At 41.9% G+C, this 17,363-nt stretch overlaps 1 protein-coding gene across 1 annotated transcript in view; it reads right to left on the bottom strand.

Annotated features, from left to right (window-relative positions):
* Positions 1-17,363, bottom strand: part of rtf2 (replication termination factor 2) — a 203,432-nt gene that overhangs the window by 35,980 nt on the left and 150,089 nt on the right. The window contains exon 6 of the mRNA XM_068048041.1: positions 2,839-2,952. Within this exon, the coding sequence (XP_067904142.1) occupies positions 2,839-2,952 (114 nt within the window). The remainder of the gene's footprint in view (positions 1-2,838; positions 2,953-17,363) is intronic.

A 17,363-nucleotide genomic window follows, 5' to 3' on the forward strand; every position in this document is an offset into this window, starting at 1 on the left:
CAACAAAGAATATATTTGAACATATTTAACATTTAACTTCTAAGCATTCCAAATCAGAGTCAGATAAGATGGTGGCAGTTCAATACATAGAGAGTAACTATTTCCAAAAATAGTCGTTTGGTAGGACAGAACTTGAGTATTGCTGCAAACAGTAGTGGCTAGCTGTTTCATGCTGCTACTATGGTGTAGCAACATCTGTAGTGTTCGTCACTAACAGGATACTGCCGTCAAGGCAAAATGACGTTCTGCCCATCACACAAATGAGTAATGTGATATATGAATTTCAATGACAGTGTGATGCTAGGTATATAGGTCGTATGTCACAAAGACTGGCGGATTGTATCAAACAACAGGTCCCTTCCACAGTTCGCAATGGGTAAGGTACAGACTGTACCCAACCAGCCCGTGCTTGCAAAACTCAAAACGCAGTGTTCAACATTAGATGTGATTCCGTGATTGGACAACATTTGCTAAATAATCCTCAGTGTGCTAAGAATTACACTGCCAACCAATTTAAGATAGTCAGTCGGGCTTGTAGTGTGGTGCATTTCGCATATTGGAAGCTACATATATTAATAAATAGGGCCCTGTTCTTTGTAGACGGAAAGAACATGTACACACATTGCACTTGTTTCAGCCAAACAAAATAAGTGACAGCCATTCTCTGGCTCATCCCTCAGGGCAATGCTTTGACCAATCAGAGTCAAGTTGCCAGGTCTAAATTTCAAACAAAGCTTGGTAGTTAACTGTCGGTCACCATAAACTGGTGCATTCTCCAAAGCAACGCATCTACCAATCAGAGTCCACTGCCAACCAATCAGCACTCTCTTCTCATATAGTATAAATTTGCTGCTCCCCTCACATTGGTATTCTTGCGACTTGTCCTGATGAGTGCAAGACGAAAAGCTTCGACAAATGTCTCTGATTTCAGCAATATTTCCAAAAAATGAGGCAGGCCATAAGGAAGGCCACTAACACTTAATAGGATAGGTGAATGCTCCTTCTGCTTTGGTTGCCACCAGCAGTATGTGTCTCTGATCTTGATTCCATTAATTTTCCTGGGTGCCACCTTCGGTTATGTCTGGAAGTGAGGAATTTTGGTGTACTGCTGGATCACAGAGCAGAGTTTCTTTTTCCATAAACATTTCATTATCAAGACTAATTTCTCTCTATTTTACAACATCGCTCATCTCCACCTAAACTCTTTCCTTATTTTAGCATCACCAGTAAATGTGAACACCAACCTCTCCAGCCCTATATCCATGAAGTTGATATTCAGCGAGCAAGAGTGCTACTCAATTCCAACCACTGAGAAACTGTCCTTCTTTCTAACCAGTTTTGAACCCAATTTGCTACCCTTTGCCTAATCCCATACTCCTAAATCTTCTCCAATCATCTCATGCATGGTAGCTTGTCAAAGGCTTCTATTTAACAAGTGTGGATGGAGCTAAAGAGCACAAAAGAGTGAGCAGTTCTTTGTGTATAACTGTGTTTATAGCGCATATCACATCAAGGTTGTACATATCTAATGCTCTCCTACTCAGTCTCTCCACAAGTTTTGTTCAACACACCTCAGACTGTATTCATAGCCAAACAAAATTCCACACCACTACTCTCTACTCCATTGCCCTGTCGTACCTTACTGGGATGTTGTAATAATCGCATTACTTGCTTCAATTCCCTGCTGTTGCCATTCCCCAACCTATCTTAAACATCTCCTCCTGCATACACCCTATGCTCCTTGAACATCAGACTTCCCCTCATTCCTTGCTTCCTCCATTCCATCAATGCTGACTCCTCATTCAGGGGACAGTAGCATATTGGTTATGATGTAGGTCTAGCCACTCAGAGTTTGTTAGTTCAAATCTGACCATAGAAAGCTGTGAAACTGAATTCAAAAAATCTGCTAATTTTGTGAGTTAACCCAAGTCCTTTCTTGCTTTGGCAAGCTCCCTCTCTGCTTTGCAGCATTTCCTCAAAATCCTATCCTCTCATTGAGTTTAGCTCCGTATTCCAACCCTCTCTATTTCTATAACTACTGTTTGGCATTCATATTTCATGTCTTCCTAATTTTAAAACAACTGCATGAGGAGTTTTATGGAAATGTATGTTGTTATTGTACTACTTCTATCTTCAGATTTCAGCTTCCCCTACTTGTCCCTTCAGTAGCTACAATAAAGGTTTTTCTTTTACATCCACCTATCTAAAAGTCATGCTCCCATGGTTTGGGGTGGGAAATGGGGCCTGGACCTGTTCAGTCCTTGCTTACTAAAGAATTGAAGAGAAAACAATTTAGAATATCACCACTCACCGCTGGCACCCAGGAAAATTAATGGAATCAAGATCAGAGACACATACTGCTGCAATGTGAGAGAAAAAAAATGGTTGTGTTTCGGAGGATAAAATGGTAAACACAACATTACACATGGAATCCCAAAACTGCCATAAGGTCAGACAAAGTTTTAGATTTCTTTTGAATAGAAAAGTGACATCCACTTTTGAATGTGACCATATAAGGTTCCACTGAATACACACAAGTTCTTGCACAACTCCGAATTCATCATCGTCTCATTTTTAGCTTCAGGGCATCTGAGGATTTCAACATGTTTGAATAGTGTGAGTTAAATTGACATGCTGGTATTTTACTCATCCCCTCACACGCTGGGGAGAGTGGTCCTGAGCTCTGTCATCTTACAGGTTTTATCAGCTCCTTCACAAAATGGGCTGGCTAGCTAGTCAGTGGTAATAACACTTAAAGAACTGAACATGGTGCAGGCTCCATGGACCAAGGTGGCCCTTTTCTACATACTCTTAAGTTCTTATGTTTTGATATCTTACCTTCATCAGTTTGGCTTTGAGTTTTCTTTCCTCCATTTTCCTTCGAAGATCTGCCATTTCCTCTTTACTCCCATTCAGTACAATCACATCATCATCTTTGAAAGATTCCCCACACTAAAGAAAATGAAAAAAAAAAATCAAAATACTAACAAAAATATGTTTATGCCACTGATCCAGTATTAAAGTGTATTAAGTTCGCCAAATTATTATACGTGGTCTTAATAGCTGAAGTTGAAAAAGAGGTTTAGCTGTGTGAACAGACAAACCCAACTCTTGCATTATTATTTCAAGCATCTAATGCAGATAAAAATGTGTCTGACTGCAGTTACTACGGTTTACAAAAAACATACTTGATGAGCCCTGTTACAAAAGTGCTTCCATTATTTTTAGTATTTTTACTTTTTGAGGACTTGTGTTAAAACTGAAAAGATTCCATGGATGGGTTTCTTTTTTTTAAAAATCAAGTTCACTGACAGGACAAGATGTTGTTTGAAAGCCACCTCTGCTGGAGACCACCTGTGATTTTGGGCTCAGAAAACAGCAGAACCCTTGGTGACTTGGGGGAAAAATGGTTACAGAGAAGCCACGTGTCAAAGTTTATGGAGATCAGGAGGTCAACTCTCTGCTTGGGGTTTGGACACTGTTTTCAGATAATTGTGGTGAACTGTTTGAAGACAGTTGGTGTTTCCTTGACAAGGAAAAAGAAATCACCCAGCTCACCTTTGTGAAGAAATCCTGCAAATTCTAGTGTGGGAGAGCAAACAAAATCCCTGGTGCCTTTTGGCTCCTGAGCAGCTGAAAAGAAATCCTGGATTCAAGTGTGCTGGTGGAAAAACCTTGATGCCACATTTCTCCTAGAAAGCCTACTAGAATAATTCTCAACATCTCCAGAACGGACTGCTTCTGAAATGAAGCCAATGATCCATCTCCGTATGCCTGTATGCCAGACCAAAAAAGGGACAACTGACTTCCTCCCATATCTTCTTTCTGTTTTCATCAAGAATTAGCAAGTATTTGGCCAAATTTTTTTTTTTGTCTCTTTTTGTAACAGAGTGAATTTCTGTATTTTTTCCCCCCAGTTTGTGCGTGTGTGTAATTGGGGATTTAAAAAAAGGGAACTTACACATTTTAATCAGTGTGTCAATGCTTTGCTTCGTTACTGGTTAAGTCTTGTTCTATAATAAACTGATAATTTTGTTGTTTATTAAAGAAACCTGGTTGGTGTATTTTATTCTGGGATAAAAATGAGTATATGATTTTGGCAGTATCGGTAACTGGGTAAACATTTAAATATATGTTGTGACCTGTGGAGAAGTGGAACTAGAAAAGACAGTGAACTCCTCCCACCTCGGTCGTAACAGCTCCAATAATTAAGTCAATGTTGTACTCATTTTGAGCCAGATTTCTTGATACCTGCATACAACTTTTCTTTCTACAAGTTAGTCAAACGACCAGCCACCCAGGGCAATGGAAAATAAGCTAGCTGAGAACGGCAATTTGCAGGCTCCTACTGAATTTACACAGACCACAATACATAGACACAGTCAAGGCCTGACTGGATACGTGCGCCAGCAAACACAGTGGCCAAATTTAGTCCTTTTATGTCATTGTACATTCAGTTTGTTTGTTCTAGTTCACAGTAGCATAAATATCCTTAAACATACACTAAGTTAGGCTTCTTAAAGGGGTTGTCTTGTAATTTTGTTTGCCAAGCTTTTCTTTTATTTCCTTCTAAAGGGAGAGTTTAAACAAATCATTTATATCAGTGATGTAAAGTCCAAATGATCGGATAGAAAACAAAATCATGTTAGAAATTATAAATAACAGAAATTTCTGGAAAAGCAGAGCAGGTCAGTCAGCTCCACCTTAAACATTAGCCTCTCTCATTCAGCTGCTGACTGACTTGAGCTCCATTTTCAGAACTTTGTGCTATTTCTTGCAAGGGATAGAGCAATGCAGTTCAATGGGATTGCTATTTTAATGGGATCATTACAAAAGGATTGTCAAGGCATATGATTGCAAATAAACCATTTGCCACACAATTTTCTATGAAGACAGTGGCTTTAAGAGAGCTTCTTCTTGGTCATTCCATTTCCAGCTGTTCAACATCAATTTTTGAGGTTCCAATAGGTGATATATAAATAAGAACATAATAGGACCAGGAACAGGGCATACGACCCCTCGAACCCGCTCTGCCATTCAGTAAGATCATGGCGGATCTGATCTCGGCCTCAACTCCACTTTCCTCCCGGCTCCCCATGACTCTCGACTCCCCTATCGTTCAAAAATCTGTCTCTCAGCCTTGAATATCTTCAATGACTCAGCCTCCAGAGCTCTCTGGGGTAGAGAATTGCAAGTCGAAATAAATTATAAAACAAAGTACATTCCACAGAGGAATGAAATATCATGCAATTTATATGCATTACCATAGATAACAATGGAATAAATCATGTTATGGCTAAACCAGTTTCCATTCTTCACTACTATCGTTAGCTGCACACATTGCCATACAAAAAAAAGCAACAGGTAAACAACGCTAACTGGAAAGAGGTTAAAGTGGAAATGGGAAGAAAAAGATTAGAGAAAGAAATGTAATGAAACAAATCAAACTGTATCCCTTCAAAAAATCCTGGAATGGAGAGAACTAAACTGAAATTTGCTTATAACAAACTGGGGATATGGCAAATTGTAATCAGTATAATGAAAGACTGCCAGACTTAGATTAAACAAGCAGGAGTTCAATGTAAAAATTTGAAAATGAAGTAATGAAATAAAAATAGGGAAAAGAAATACACTTCAATTGTAAGATTATGAAGTAGAAGAGCAAGACAATTTGGTGTGCAAGTACAGAGATCGTTAAAGTAATCCAAGTAAATAGTAATAAAAAGACAAACAGCGTTTGTGGTTTTGTATCTACAGCAGTGGATCTCAAACATTTTTGGTTGAAGGACCCCATTTCAAATGGATTAAGTAATCACTAACCAACCACCCCCACCCCCCCCACCAATCTGAATTATAATGCTATAAACTCCTTGCACATTTACATTTCTGAATGTAAAGTTCATCAGTGTCTTATTAGAGGGACTTGTATGAAATTTTTCCAGGATGACGATATAGTGAATATTGATTGATGGGTGATACGTAAACTTTTATCTTCCCTTCAGCTGAAAGGTAACCCTACAGGTTCAGCAACATGTCCATTGAATACATCACCGCATGACATCGCCCTGCTCCTCCTGCAGTGGCATTAGACTCGATGGCTCCTGGTTGTAACACTGGCACTGTTTCAGGTGTTACCCTCCACAGCCCACCGTTATAACGGTACTTCTATATTTTTTGTTAAGATTTTTTTGAGGACTCGTGTTTTAGAATTATGGACGTTGTTTTATTTGGGAAAACTGAAAAGAATTCCATGGATTTTTTCACTGCGGTCATTGAAGAGAAACTGAGAGGTCTTGTTTGAAAACAACATTTTCTGAAAGTCACATGTTTTCAAATAAATAGCAGCAGGAGGCGTTTCTGACCTGGGGAAGATGTTTTTAGAGAAGTGGCAGGTCAAGATTTATAAAGGTCAGGAGACTTGACTCTTGAGATGTTGTTTTTGGTTTCACTTTGGATATTGAGTTGGGGTGTGGCGTGTTCTGAAAGGAGTTTTACAAACCAGCCAACAAAGCAGTCACCCCAGCTCAGCCTTTTCCATCTCTTTGAGAAGCTCTTTGACACTAGTGTAAGAAACAGAGAAACTGATGCTGAATTCCTCTCGCAAGGCCTGCCAGAAACCCCTGATGCCCCATTTCGCCTGAAAAATCTGCCAAACGGATCTTCAACGTTGCCTGAAAAGAAATGTTCTAGAAAGATCCCAGTGACAGCTGTCTACGCGTACTTGGGACGCCAAACCAAAAAAGGGACAATTGACATCTTGCCATATTTTCTCTTTTTTTCTTCAAGAATTAGCAAGTATTTGGCCAAAGTATTCTTTTTTGGGTTTTTTTGTAACAGAGCTCTAAAACGAAAATCGTTATTTTTCTCAGTGTGTGCGTGCGTGCATGCTTGCGTGTGTGTGAGGGGCTAAGGTAAAAGGGAACTTTAATATCTCATTCTGTGTTAATGCTTTGCTTCATTACTGGTCATGTCTTGTTTTATAATAAACTGATAATTTTGTTGTTTATTAAAGAGGTCTGGTCGGTGTATGTTATTTTGGGATAAAGAGCAGAGTCTATGATTGACCCGATCAGTAACTGGGTAAACATTTAAATATATGTTGTGACCTGTGGAGAAGTGGAACTAGAAAAGACAGTACACTCCTCCCACCTTGGTTAAAACACCGCCTATTCACTGAACAGCTGCTGAGTGTTTCAGGGTTTTATTTCCTTCCCCTCTGCTGCTTACTGGCCTGCCTGCACTGGAACATCACTGATACAATGTTTGGTGAGCGACAATTCTGCCATTGGGACACTTCTAGTACCTGGACTCATGGCTTTAGTATGAGACCACTCACAAGCCCAGCTGCCATACTTAGTCAATTAAGCTTAGCTTAATTGTCTTTCCAGGCAGCAGGACATGGTTTACATGTTGGCTCCTTCCTACCCTCCCCAGCCCAATGAATCCATTCACAGTGACTATGGGGCCTCCAGTCTCCTCTCTCGGGACTCTCAGCCAGCCTGAGACCCCACTAATCTGGTTGCGTGTTCATTTCCAGAGCTGCTTCGGTTCTGTATCTGCCCAGCAATCTCTTACCAACATGTCAATCTGCGAATGCACCAGGCCCCTAGACCTGCCATCGACCTTACCGGTGCACGAGCTTGCGGTTGCACCATTTGAGCGAAGGAAGGAAATCAAAATGACAACCCGCAGCATGCAACCAACCCGCGTCATCGCAGCAACACGCCCCATTCACATTTTACAGATGCCCTGGAAAGTTTCTATGGACTCGCAAGGATCCGTGGACTGCAGTTTGAGAATCACCGATATATAAAAGTTAATGTTAAACTTGTTCAAGTCTTTAGTTAGGACTCAAATGTAGGATTATGTACGGTTTTGGGCAGCTCATTGTAGAAAGGATATAAAAACAACAGAAAAGGTGCAATGTAGATTCACTGGGATGTTCCCAGGGATGAGGTACAGTTATCAAGAAAGGCTTGACAAGTTAGGGTTTCTTCCTACCAGAGTTAAGGTGGTTATGGAGTAACCCGTGATGCACTTTAACTCGTATCTGGATGATTAGTCGAGACCTCTGGATTACTAGTCCAGTAATAAGAATACAGGAGCAGGAGTAGGCCATTCAGCCCATCGAACCTGCTCATCCAATCAATTAGATTATGGCTGATCATTTCCCTCAATGCCACTTTCCCGCGCTATCGCCATATTCCTTGATGTCATTAGTATCCAGAAATGTATTGATTTCTGTGTTGAATCTGCTCTATGATAGAGCTTTCACAGCCCTTCGAGATACAGAATTCCAAAGATTCACCACCCTCTGAGTGAAGAAATTCCTCCTCATCTCAGTCTTGCATGGCCAGCCCCTTATTCTGACACTGTGTTCCCTGGTTCTAGACTCACCAGCCAGGGGAAACATCCTATCTACATCCACCCTGTCATGCCCTGTAAGAACTTTGAGTATTTCAATGAGATCACCTCTCATGCTTTGAAACTCTATAGAATACAGGTCCAGTTTCCTCAGTCTCTCCTCAAAGGACAATCCAGTCATACCAGGGATTAATCTGGTGAATCTTCCTTGTACTCCCTCTATGACAAATATATCCTTCCTTAAATAAGGAGACCTGAACTGTACACAATACTCCCGGTGCGGTCTCACCTAGGCTCTATCTTTACAATTGCAGCAAGACATATTTATTCCTGTACGCAAATCCCCTTGCGATAAAGACCTGAAGCACGCACCTGCATGCTAGCTTTTATTCACTCATGAACAAGGACACTCAGGTCCCTTTGGACATCAACACTTTCCAACCTCTCCCCATTTAAGAAATGCTCTGTCTTCCTGTTTTTTTCTACCAAAGTGGATCACTTCACACTTATTCACATTACATTCCATCTGCCATATTCTCGCCCACTCACTTAGCCTGTCCAAGTTCCCCTGAAGCCTCCTTGCATCCTCCTCACAATTTACATTCCCACATAGGAACATAGGAGTAGGCCATAGTTTTGTGTCATCAGCAAATTTGGAAATATCACATTTGATCCCCACATCCAAATCATTTACATAGACTGATCCATGCGGTACCCCACTAGTCACAGCCTGCCATCCTGAAAATGACCTGTTTCTTCCCACTCTCTGTTTTCTGCCTATTGACCAATACTCAATCCATTGCAGTATATTACCCCCCAATCCCATGTGCTCTAATTTTGTTTACTACTAACCTTATCAAAAACCTTCTGAAAATGCAAATACACCACATCCAATAGTTCACACTTGTCTATGCTCTAAGTAACATCCTCAAAAAACTCCAACAAGTTTGTCAAATATGATTTCCCTTTCATAAATCCATGTTGACACTGCCCAATCATTTAATTATTTTCTAAGTGTCTAGTTCTCACATCCTTTATAATAGATTGTAAAATTTTCCCTACTACCGATGTCAAACTAACAGGTATGTAGTTCTCATTTTCTCTCTTCCTTCGTTCTTAAATAGTGGGGTTACATTTGCTACTTTCCAGTATGCAGGAAAATTTCTGGAATCTATAGAATTTTGAAAGATAGCCACCAATGCATCCACTACCTCTATAACAACCTTCTTCGACACTCTGGAATGTAGCTCATCTGGTCCAGTTAGTTTTTTTGAGTACTATCTCTTTATTAATACTCATTTCTTTCAGTTCCTCATTTTCACAAGTCCACTGGTTCTCTCATATTTCTGGGATATTTTCTGTATCTTCCTCCATCAAGACAGACACAAAGTAATTGTTTAGTTTGTCATAAGTATTTTGCTTTTTTCTAAAAAAAAACTAAGTTTGTATGCCTTTAAGCCTTGTTGCTATTTTTCTGTGAACAGTGACTGCAGAGATTTGTGGTATTTGTGGTATTATCCAGGCTGCAGGACAATTTGTATCCAAGTAACCTGAAGGTCTTGTGACTCTTATTGTTTCTGAAAAAGGCTTTCAGTTTCATTTTGGTAGTGTAAAGTGATCAGGGGAATTGTGAGCAGCTCAAAGGGTTACTGCTGGAAACTGGCTAGGAATACAGCCCAGAGAAAACTCTCTCTTGACAAATAATTCCTGTATCAAGTAAAAGTTTAATCTCTACATGAAGTCAAAAGAACTTTGAAGGAGCTGAAAAAAATCTAATGTATGGGAGATAAAACCTGTGTTGATGTATATGCCTGAAGAGACCCAGAGAATTGCTATACCTTGTGGGGAAACACTGCTTTGGAGAAATGAAGCCTGTGTTTTGGGTCTCAAGTTGCTGTGCTCTGTGGAGAAGGCTCTTCTGTTGAGAGTAAGTGCTGTTGACTTTTGTGTTTTTGGAAGTTCCTGAAATCTCAAGAAAGTTTCTACTGTTAGACCACTACTTTAAAATTTAAACAGACATGTTGCTACAACCTGATGCTGAAAGATCTGTGTGACACCTGCTGCAAATGACTATTCAACTCTAGGACACCTCACCGATCTGGAATCAACCCACCAGAAGTTACAACCCAATTACTTTATTATCCCTAAAAACTGTTATAAAATCAAAATAACTATTTCCCCCAGTTAACCGCTGGTAATTGAATGTTTGTGTGTGCTTGAAGGTTAGGAAGATTAAGGAGCTATAAAATCTTTTCCTACATATAGATTCATCTCATTAACGTTTAAAACATGGTTTGTTAATAAATAGTTAATTTTGTTTAAAAAAACCTGGTTTGGTGTGCTTTATTCTGGGGATAAATAAAGTGATTAATATGGCTATTTTTCCAGTAGGTGGGAAACTTTACTAATATGCTGTGACCTGTAAAGTCGTGGAATTGAATAAACAGTGCATTACTCCCGCCGTGGCCATACCAAGTTTCTCCAGAATTTCCCTATTCTTCATTATAAATTCTCCTGTCTCCCCCTGTAATGGACCCACATTTGTCCTTGCTAATCTTTTCCTTTTCACATACCTAAAGAAGCTTTTACAGTCCGCCTTTATGTTTCTCGCTAGATTGCATTCATATTCTCTTTTCCTTTTATCAGAATCTTGGTCATCCTTTGCTGAATTCTAAATTGTTCCCAATCCTTGGGCTTACCATTTTTTCTGGCAACCTTATAAGCTATTTCCTTCGATCTAATGCAACCTTTAACTTCTTTTCTTGGCCAAGGTTGATTCATCTTTCCTGTTGGGGTTTTATGTCTTAGAGGAATGTATATTTGTTGTAGACCATGGAATACTTCTTTAAATACCAGCCAATGCCTTTCTACCATCAAATCTTTTAGTGTATTTTCCCAATCCACCATAGCCAACTTGCCCCTCATACTTTCATACTTTCCTTTGTTTAGATTTAAGACCCTAGTTTCAGAATGAACTATATCACTTTCAAACGTCATGTAAAATTCTATCATATTATTGTCACTATTTCGAGCGACGTCTCAATTCATTTCATCTTCGCTGCCTCCAGAGAATACTTGGCATCAGGTGGGAGGACCGTATCTCCAACACAGAAGTCCTCGAGGCGGCCAACATCCCCAGCTTGTACACATTACTGAGTCAGCGGCGCTTGAGATGGCTTGGCCATGTGAGCCGCATGAAAGATGGCAGGATCCCCAAAGACACATTGTACAGCGAGCTCGCCACTGGTATCAGACCCACCGGCCGTCCACGTCTCCGCTTTAAAGACGTCTGCAAACGCGACATGAAATCCTGTGACATTGATCACAAGTCATGGGAGTCAGTTGCCAGCGTTCGCCAGAGCTGGCGGACAGCCATAAAGACAGGGCTAAAATGTGGCGAGTCGAAGAGACTTAGTAGTTGGCAGGAAAAAAGACAGAGGTGCAAGGGGAGAGCCAACTGTGCAACAGCCCCAACAAACAAATTTCTCTGCAGCACCTGTGGAAGAGCCTGTCACTCTAGAATTGGCCTTTATAGCCACTCCAAGTGCTGCTTCACAAACCACTGACCACCCACCTCCAGGCGCATATCCATTGTCTCTCGAGATAAGGAGGCCCAAAAGAAGAAAAGAAAGAAAGAATTTCCCAAAGGCTCCTTTGCAGCAAGGTTATTAATGTAACCACTATGCTACCATACCCCATTGAATACCTTTTGAAAATACACATATATTACATCCATTGATTCTCCCTTATCTACACTGTCACAAAACTCTTTACAGATTTGTTAAACACAGTTTCATTTTTATAGAACTGAGCTGCCGCTGCCAAATCATATGATTTAAGTGCCTAGTTACCACACCCCTAATAATAGATTCCAGCATTTTCCCTACTACTGATCAATGTCCTCTCTAATTTTCCTTTGCTATGCGTGGCCTATTTGTCGCACTGTGCAGTCCTTTAAAACTGCCACGTTGCCGCAGATGTGCACATCTCGTGTGCGGCAAGTTCTGGACTGATGTGCAATCATGTAGCTTGGAGGGAACATCGCTATGGTTCCCCGTTTTCCCTCTCCTGCCTTTCTGGAATAGCGAAGGGTTATGAGAGGATAGGATTAACTAGTCATAGATTATTCCAGTCGTCAATCACCCCCAACATCCATTCCCCTACTCATGGCACTCTCCATGCAAGTGCAGGAGATGCACCACATGTTCTTTTACTTCTTCCCTACTCATCATCCAGGGCCTCATACACTCCTTCCAGGTGAAACAGCAATTTATTTGTACTTTTTAAATTTAGTATACTGTATTTGCTGCTCATGATGTGGTCTCCTCTACACTGTGGAGATCAAACACAGAATGGGTGACTGCTTTGCGGAACACCTCTGTTCAGTCCACAAACATGACTCAGTTCCTTTTCTTGTCCCATAACCATCCTGTTTTGCTTTGCACCATCATCCCTTTTGCAGGTAATCACTGGAGTCTTCCACCATATCACTGACCTTTCCTTCACTCCCCACTTTCCCTACCTCTGTATTTGCTTACAACCTGTTAGATCTCTAGCTTTTTTCCAGCTCTGATGAAATGTTAACTCTCTTTCTCCACAGATGCTGCCCGACAAGTATCTTGAGCATTTTCTGTTTTTATTTCAGATTTCCAGAATCTCAGTATTGTGCTTCTGTAGTAATTAGAGGACTCAAATTTAAGTTGTTCACACAGTACATTAAATTTTTTAAAAATACATTCATGGGATGTGGGGATCAATGGCTAGGATAGCATTTATGGCAAGTTAGAAAAAGTTCTTCACAGAGGCGGTTGGAAAGTAGTCGCAAACATTATAGAAGTAGAGTTAATTAATTCTTTGAAAAGGAAATGAGATAATTTGAAAATGAGTACAATGAACAAAAACGCAATTAAAGTAGGTGGTTAATGTGGAGAAGAAACAGATGAGATTAATTGAACAATATCTGTGTTGTAGTATTCTATGACTTACACAAGATTGTTTCTAACACATTGAATAAACTTCATTATTTTTACTTTAAGGACAGGATTTTATGCTGGCAACGGGGGTCTTGATTGTCTGGAAAAAGTGACGCCAAGAACCCCGCATCGCCTCTTCTGTGGAAGGCCCACCGAATCTAGTGCCAATTCTATGCACTTAAGTGGACATTGGTGGGTCTTCCACAGGATAAAGGACCTCGCTGACAGAGGTCCCGATCTCGGAGAGCTGCTGGCTAATTAGAGCTGGCAGCTCTTCCACTGAGCAGCGTCACCACAGAGAAGGTGGCTGCTGCCGGTGGAGCACCTAACTAATGCCCAGGAACATCGCTGGACACAGGCCACAGGTAGGTCAGGATGAGAGGGGTTGCGGGGAAGGGGGGTCGTTAACAAGGGCAGGGGAGTGGATCTCATCGCTTCCGCCCCCCCCCCACCACCCCCGATGCCAGGTCCCTTGTTCAGGCACTAAGTGCCTTTTAACAAGGGACAACACCCTCACCCCCACCCTCCCAGATCTGGGAAGCATCACGCATTTTTTCCTGCCATGCTTCCTGTGTGACGAAGGGCTGTATGCTGCACGGCTAATTGCGGCAGCAGTGGGAATGAGGCCATTAACTGGGCATTAATTGCAGGAATGGAAGTAGGCAGTTTTTGTGATGGCAAGTATGTGGTCAGATGCTCAGCTTGGGATTGAATATGTCACTGAGCCTTCGTTAAAAGGCATTTAGCGCCTGAACGATGGACCCGGCATCGGGAAGGGGGGGCCCGCTGAGAGTCACCCCTCTGCCTTTGCTACCGACCTCTCTACACACCACGCCCCCGCGATCCCCACCCTGACCTACCTGTGGCCTAGATACAGCACCACTCCTGGGCCTCGGGTGGGTGCTCCACTGGCAGTAACCACTGCTTCCACATTGGCGCTGCTCAGGTGAAGAGCTGTCAGCCTCTGATTGGCCAGCAGCTCTCTGAGGCAGGGACTTGCGTCGCCAGGGTCCTTGATCCCATGGAAGGCCCACTGCTGTCCAGTCAAGTGCCTAATTGGCACTTCATTACAGTGGGTCTCCCACAGAAGAGGCGATGCGGGGTTCTCGGCGTCACTTTTTCCAGACGTCTAGATCCCCATTGCCCGGATAAAACCCCAGCCAACATTCCAGGTCTGTGACCTTTTATCAGAACAGGCTGGTTTAGTATCAGACAGTTGCCAGCGAGAAGGATGGAGTTTGGAATAGGGACGAAAAATAGTGGCTTCAGTCTTCTCAACATTTAATTAGAGGAAAAGTTCTGCTGGCGAAGAGGCAGAGCTGGACGTTGTCAGTGTATATGTGAAAACTAATCTTGTGCTTTTGGATGATTTCGCCGAGGGGCAGCATGTAGATGAGAAATAGGAGGGGACGAAGGATAGGTACTTGGGGGACACAGGTAAAGGCGCGGGAGCAGGAAGAGAAGCTACTGCAAGTGATAGTCTGACTACATTTAGATAGATAAGAATGAAGCCAAGTGAGAGCAGTCCCACCCTGCTGGATGACAGTGAAGACAGTTGGAAGAGGGATAGTGTTGTCAACTGTGTCAAAGGCTGCAGGCAAAGGTGAGGCGGGATAATTTACCTTTGTCACAGTCACATAGGATGTCATTTGTGACTTAGATAAGAGCTGTTTTGGTACTGTGGCAGGGGCAAAAATCTGATTGGACTGATTCAAACATGGAGTTCCGGGAAAGACGGGCACAGATATGGGAAATGACAACACGTTCAAGGACTTTGGAGAGGAAAGGAAGGTTGGAGATTGGGCGATTGTTTGCAAGGATGGGGGGCGGTCAAGACTAGAGAGTGATGACAGCAGATTTAAAGGAGACAGGCAACACCTGAAGAGAGATAACCATTAACAATATCAGCTAACATGGGGAGAAGGAGGGAAAGTCAAGTGCCCAGCAGTTTAGTGGGAATAGGGTCGAGGGAGCAGAAGGTAGGTTTCATGTACAAGATGAGCTCGGAAAGAGTATGAGGGGAGACAGGACATAAACTAGAGAAAGATGCAAGTTCAAGGCTGGGGGGTGGGGGGAGCTTTAGAGGAAGTTTAACCTGGTGGGCAAGTGGAAGGGAGGGACGCGGCAGAGGCAGCTGATCAGATGGTCTATCTCTATTTTTATTTGTTCATAGGATGTGGGCGTTGCTGGCCAGGCAAACATTTATTGCCCATTCCTAATTGCCCTTAAGAAGGTGGTGCTGAGCTGCCTTCTTGAATCACTGCAGTCCTTGGGGTGTAGGTACACCAACATTGCTAGCAGTTTGATACAACTGAGTGGCTTACTCAGCCATTTAAGAGTGGGGCTGGATGTAGGCCACACCAGGTCAGGATGGCAGATAAGGAACATTTCCTTCCTTAAAGGACATTCGTGAACCAGATGGGTATTTATTTCAATTGACAATGGTTTCATGGTCACCATTCTTAATTCCAAATTGACTGTAGTGGGATTCGAAACCATGTCTCCAAAGGCAACAGAATAAAACCATTTTATACAGTCTTTTTTGTTGGCAGTGTATAAGCACACTTATCTCTCCTCTGCTTGTTTGCCCTTCCCATAATTATTCAACAGCTCCTCCTAATCTATACACCGCTTCCCACCCTGTCCCATATTCCCTTATCACTCTGACTAAAGATAACTTGAAAGAACGCTTTTGCTCTTTCCTCGTCATTGCAGACCAACACCTTCCGTTGGCCACAATTAACTATCCACCCCATAAAGAAACAAAAACTGTACAGTTTGATATGACTTAAATAGTTAAGTTACTTGATGGGTACGAGGACTTTTCATTTTAACTAATCAAATATTTGTCCTTTACTGCTAGTCAGACCACAGACCATATGGACAAGTAATATGTCGCACAAGTAATGAGCGGCGCAGTGGTTAGCACTGCAGCCTCACAGCTCCAGCAACCTAGGTTCAGTTCTGGGTACTGCCTGTGTGGAATTTGCAAGTTCTCCCTGTGACCGCGTGGGTTTCCGCCGGGTGCTCCGGTTTCCTCCCATAGCCAAAGACTTGCAGGTTGATAGGTAAATTGGCCATTGTAAATTGCCCCTAGTGTAGGTAGGTGGTAGGAGAATGGTGGGGATGTGGTAGGGAATATGGGATTAATGTAGGATTAGTATAAATGGGTGGTTGTTGGTCAGCACAGACTTGGTGGGCCGAAGGGCCTGTTTCTATGAATAAATAAATAAATATCTAGGGACTAAATTTTTCCCAACTTCAGCTGCCAAAGGTTCCATTGTTCAGATGAGATGCTAAAGCTGCATCTAATTTTTCTCCTCTGCTCTCCTACATGCCCACACATATATCAGGGTATTGTTCCACAAGTGCCAGCAGACCTGCAGTGCCTCATTCATATGACCATCTGTGAACCCAGAAGATTGCTGAAGTCTATATGACTGTGGAGGACATCAGGAGTGAGTTAATTTACTCCACTCTTGATATCCACGCAGATTAAAGCAGAATACAGTCATTAGGAATCTCCAAAAAGACTGTTTAGGCAAGTCATATTGCCAATATTTATTTTAAACACAGAATTACAAATGGATGCTTACAAAAGCCATTGATGTCATTTTAAAATATCGAACCTGTGCAGACCTGGTCATACGTCTGTGACTTGCACAAGAAATTCCCACCAAATTGTCCCAAACTATTGAAATTCTAGATTGTGGTACTCAGGGTGCTTTTTCTAAGTTCACAGTTTAGCTTCAGCGTTCAGGACACACCTCCAGCATGCAGTCACGTTTTCATGTCTGTTCACGTGCAAATTCTAATTTATGTTGCAAGTGCTCCATAGCAGTATGATGTCAAATTAAGTTTCTGGTAATTCCAAATACTTATCAAGGCAAGGGATTTTACTACTGAAAATGGAGCACTTTCCCATTTTACCAACCTCCGGCCCTTGCCTATTGTGGGAACTGGAGGCAATAATTTATAGTGAGGATCCACATGTAGTAGGGTGACTGAAACATGGCTACACAAAGA

Source organism: Heterodontus francisci, chromosome 16 (assembly GCF_036365525.1).
Source record: "Heterodontus francisci isolate sHetFra1 chromosome 16, sHetFra1.hap1, whole genome shotgun sequence".
In the NCBI taxonomy this organism is placed as follows: domain Eukaryota; kingdom Metazoa; phylum Chordata; class Chondrichthyes; order Heterodontiformes; family Heterodontidae; genus Heterodontus; species Heterodontus francisci.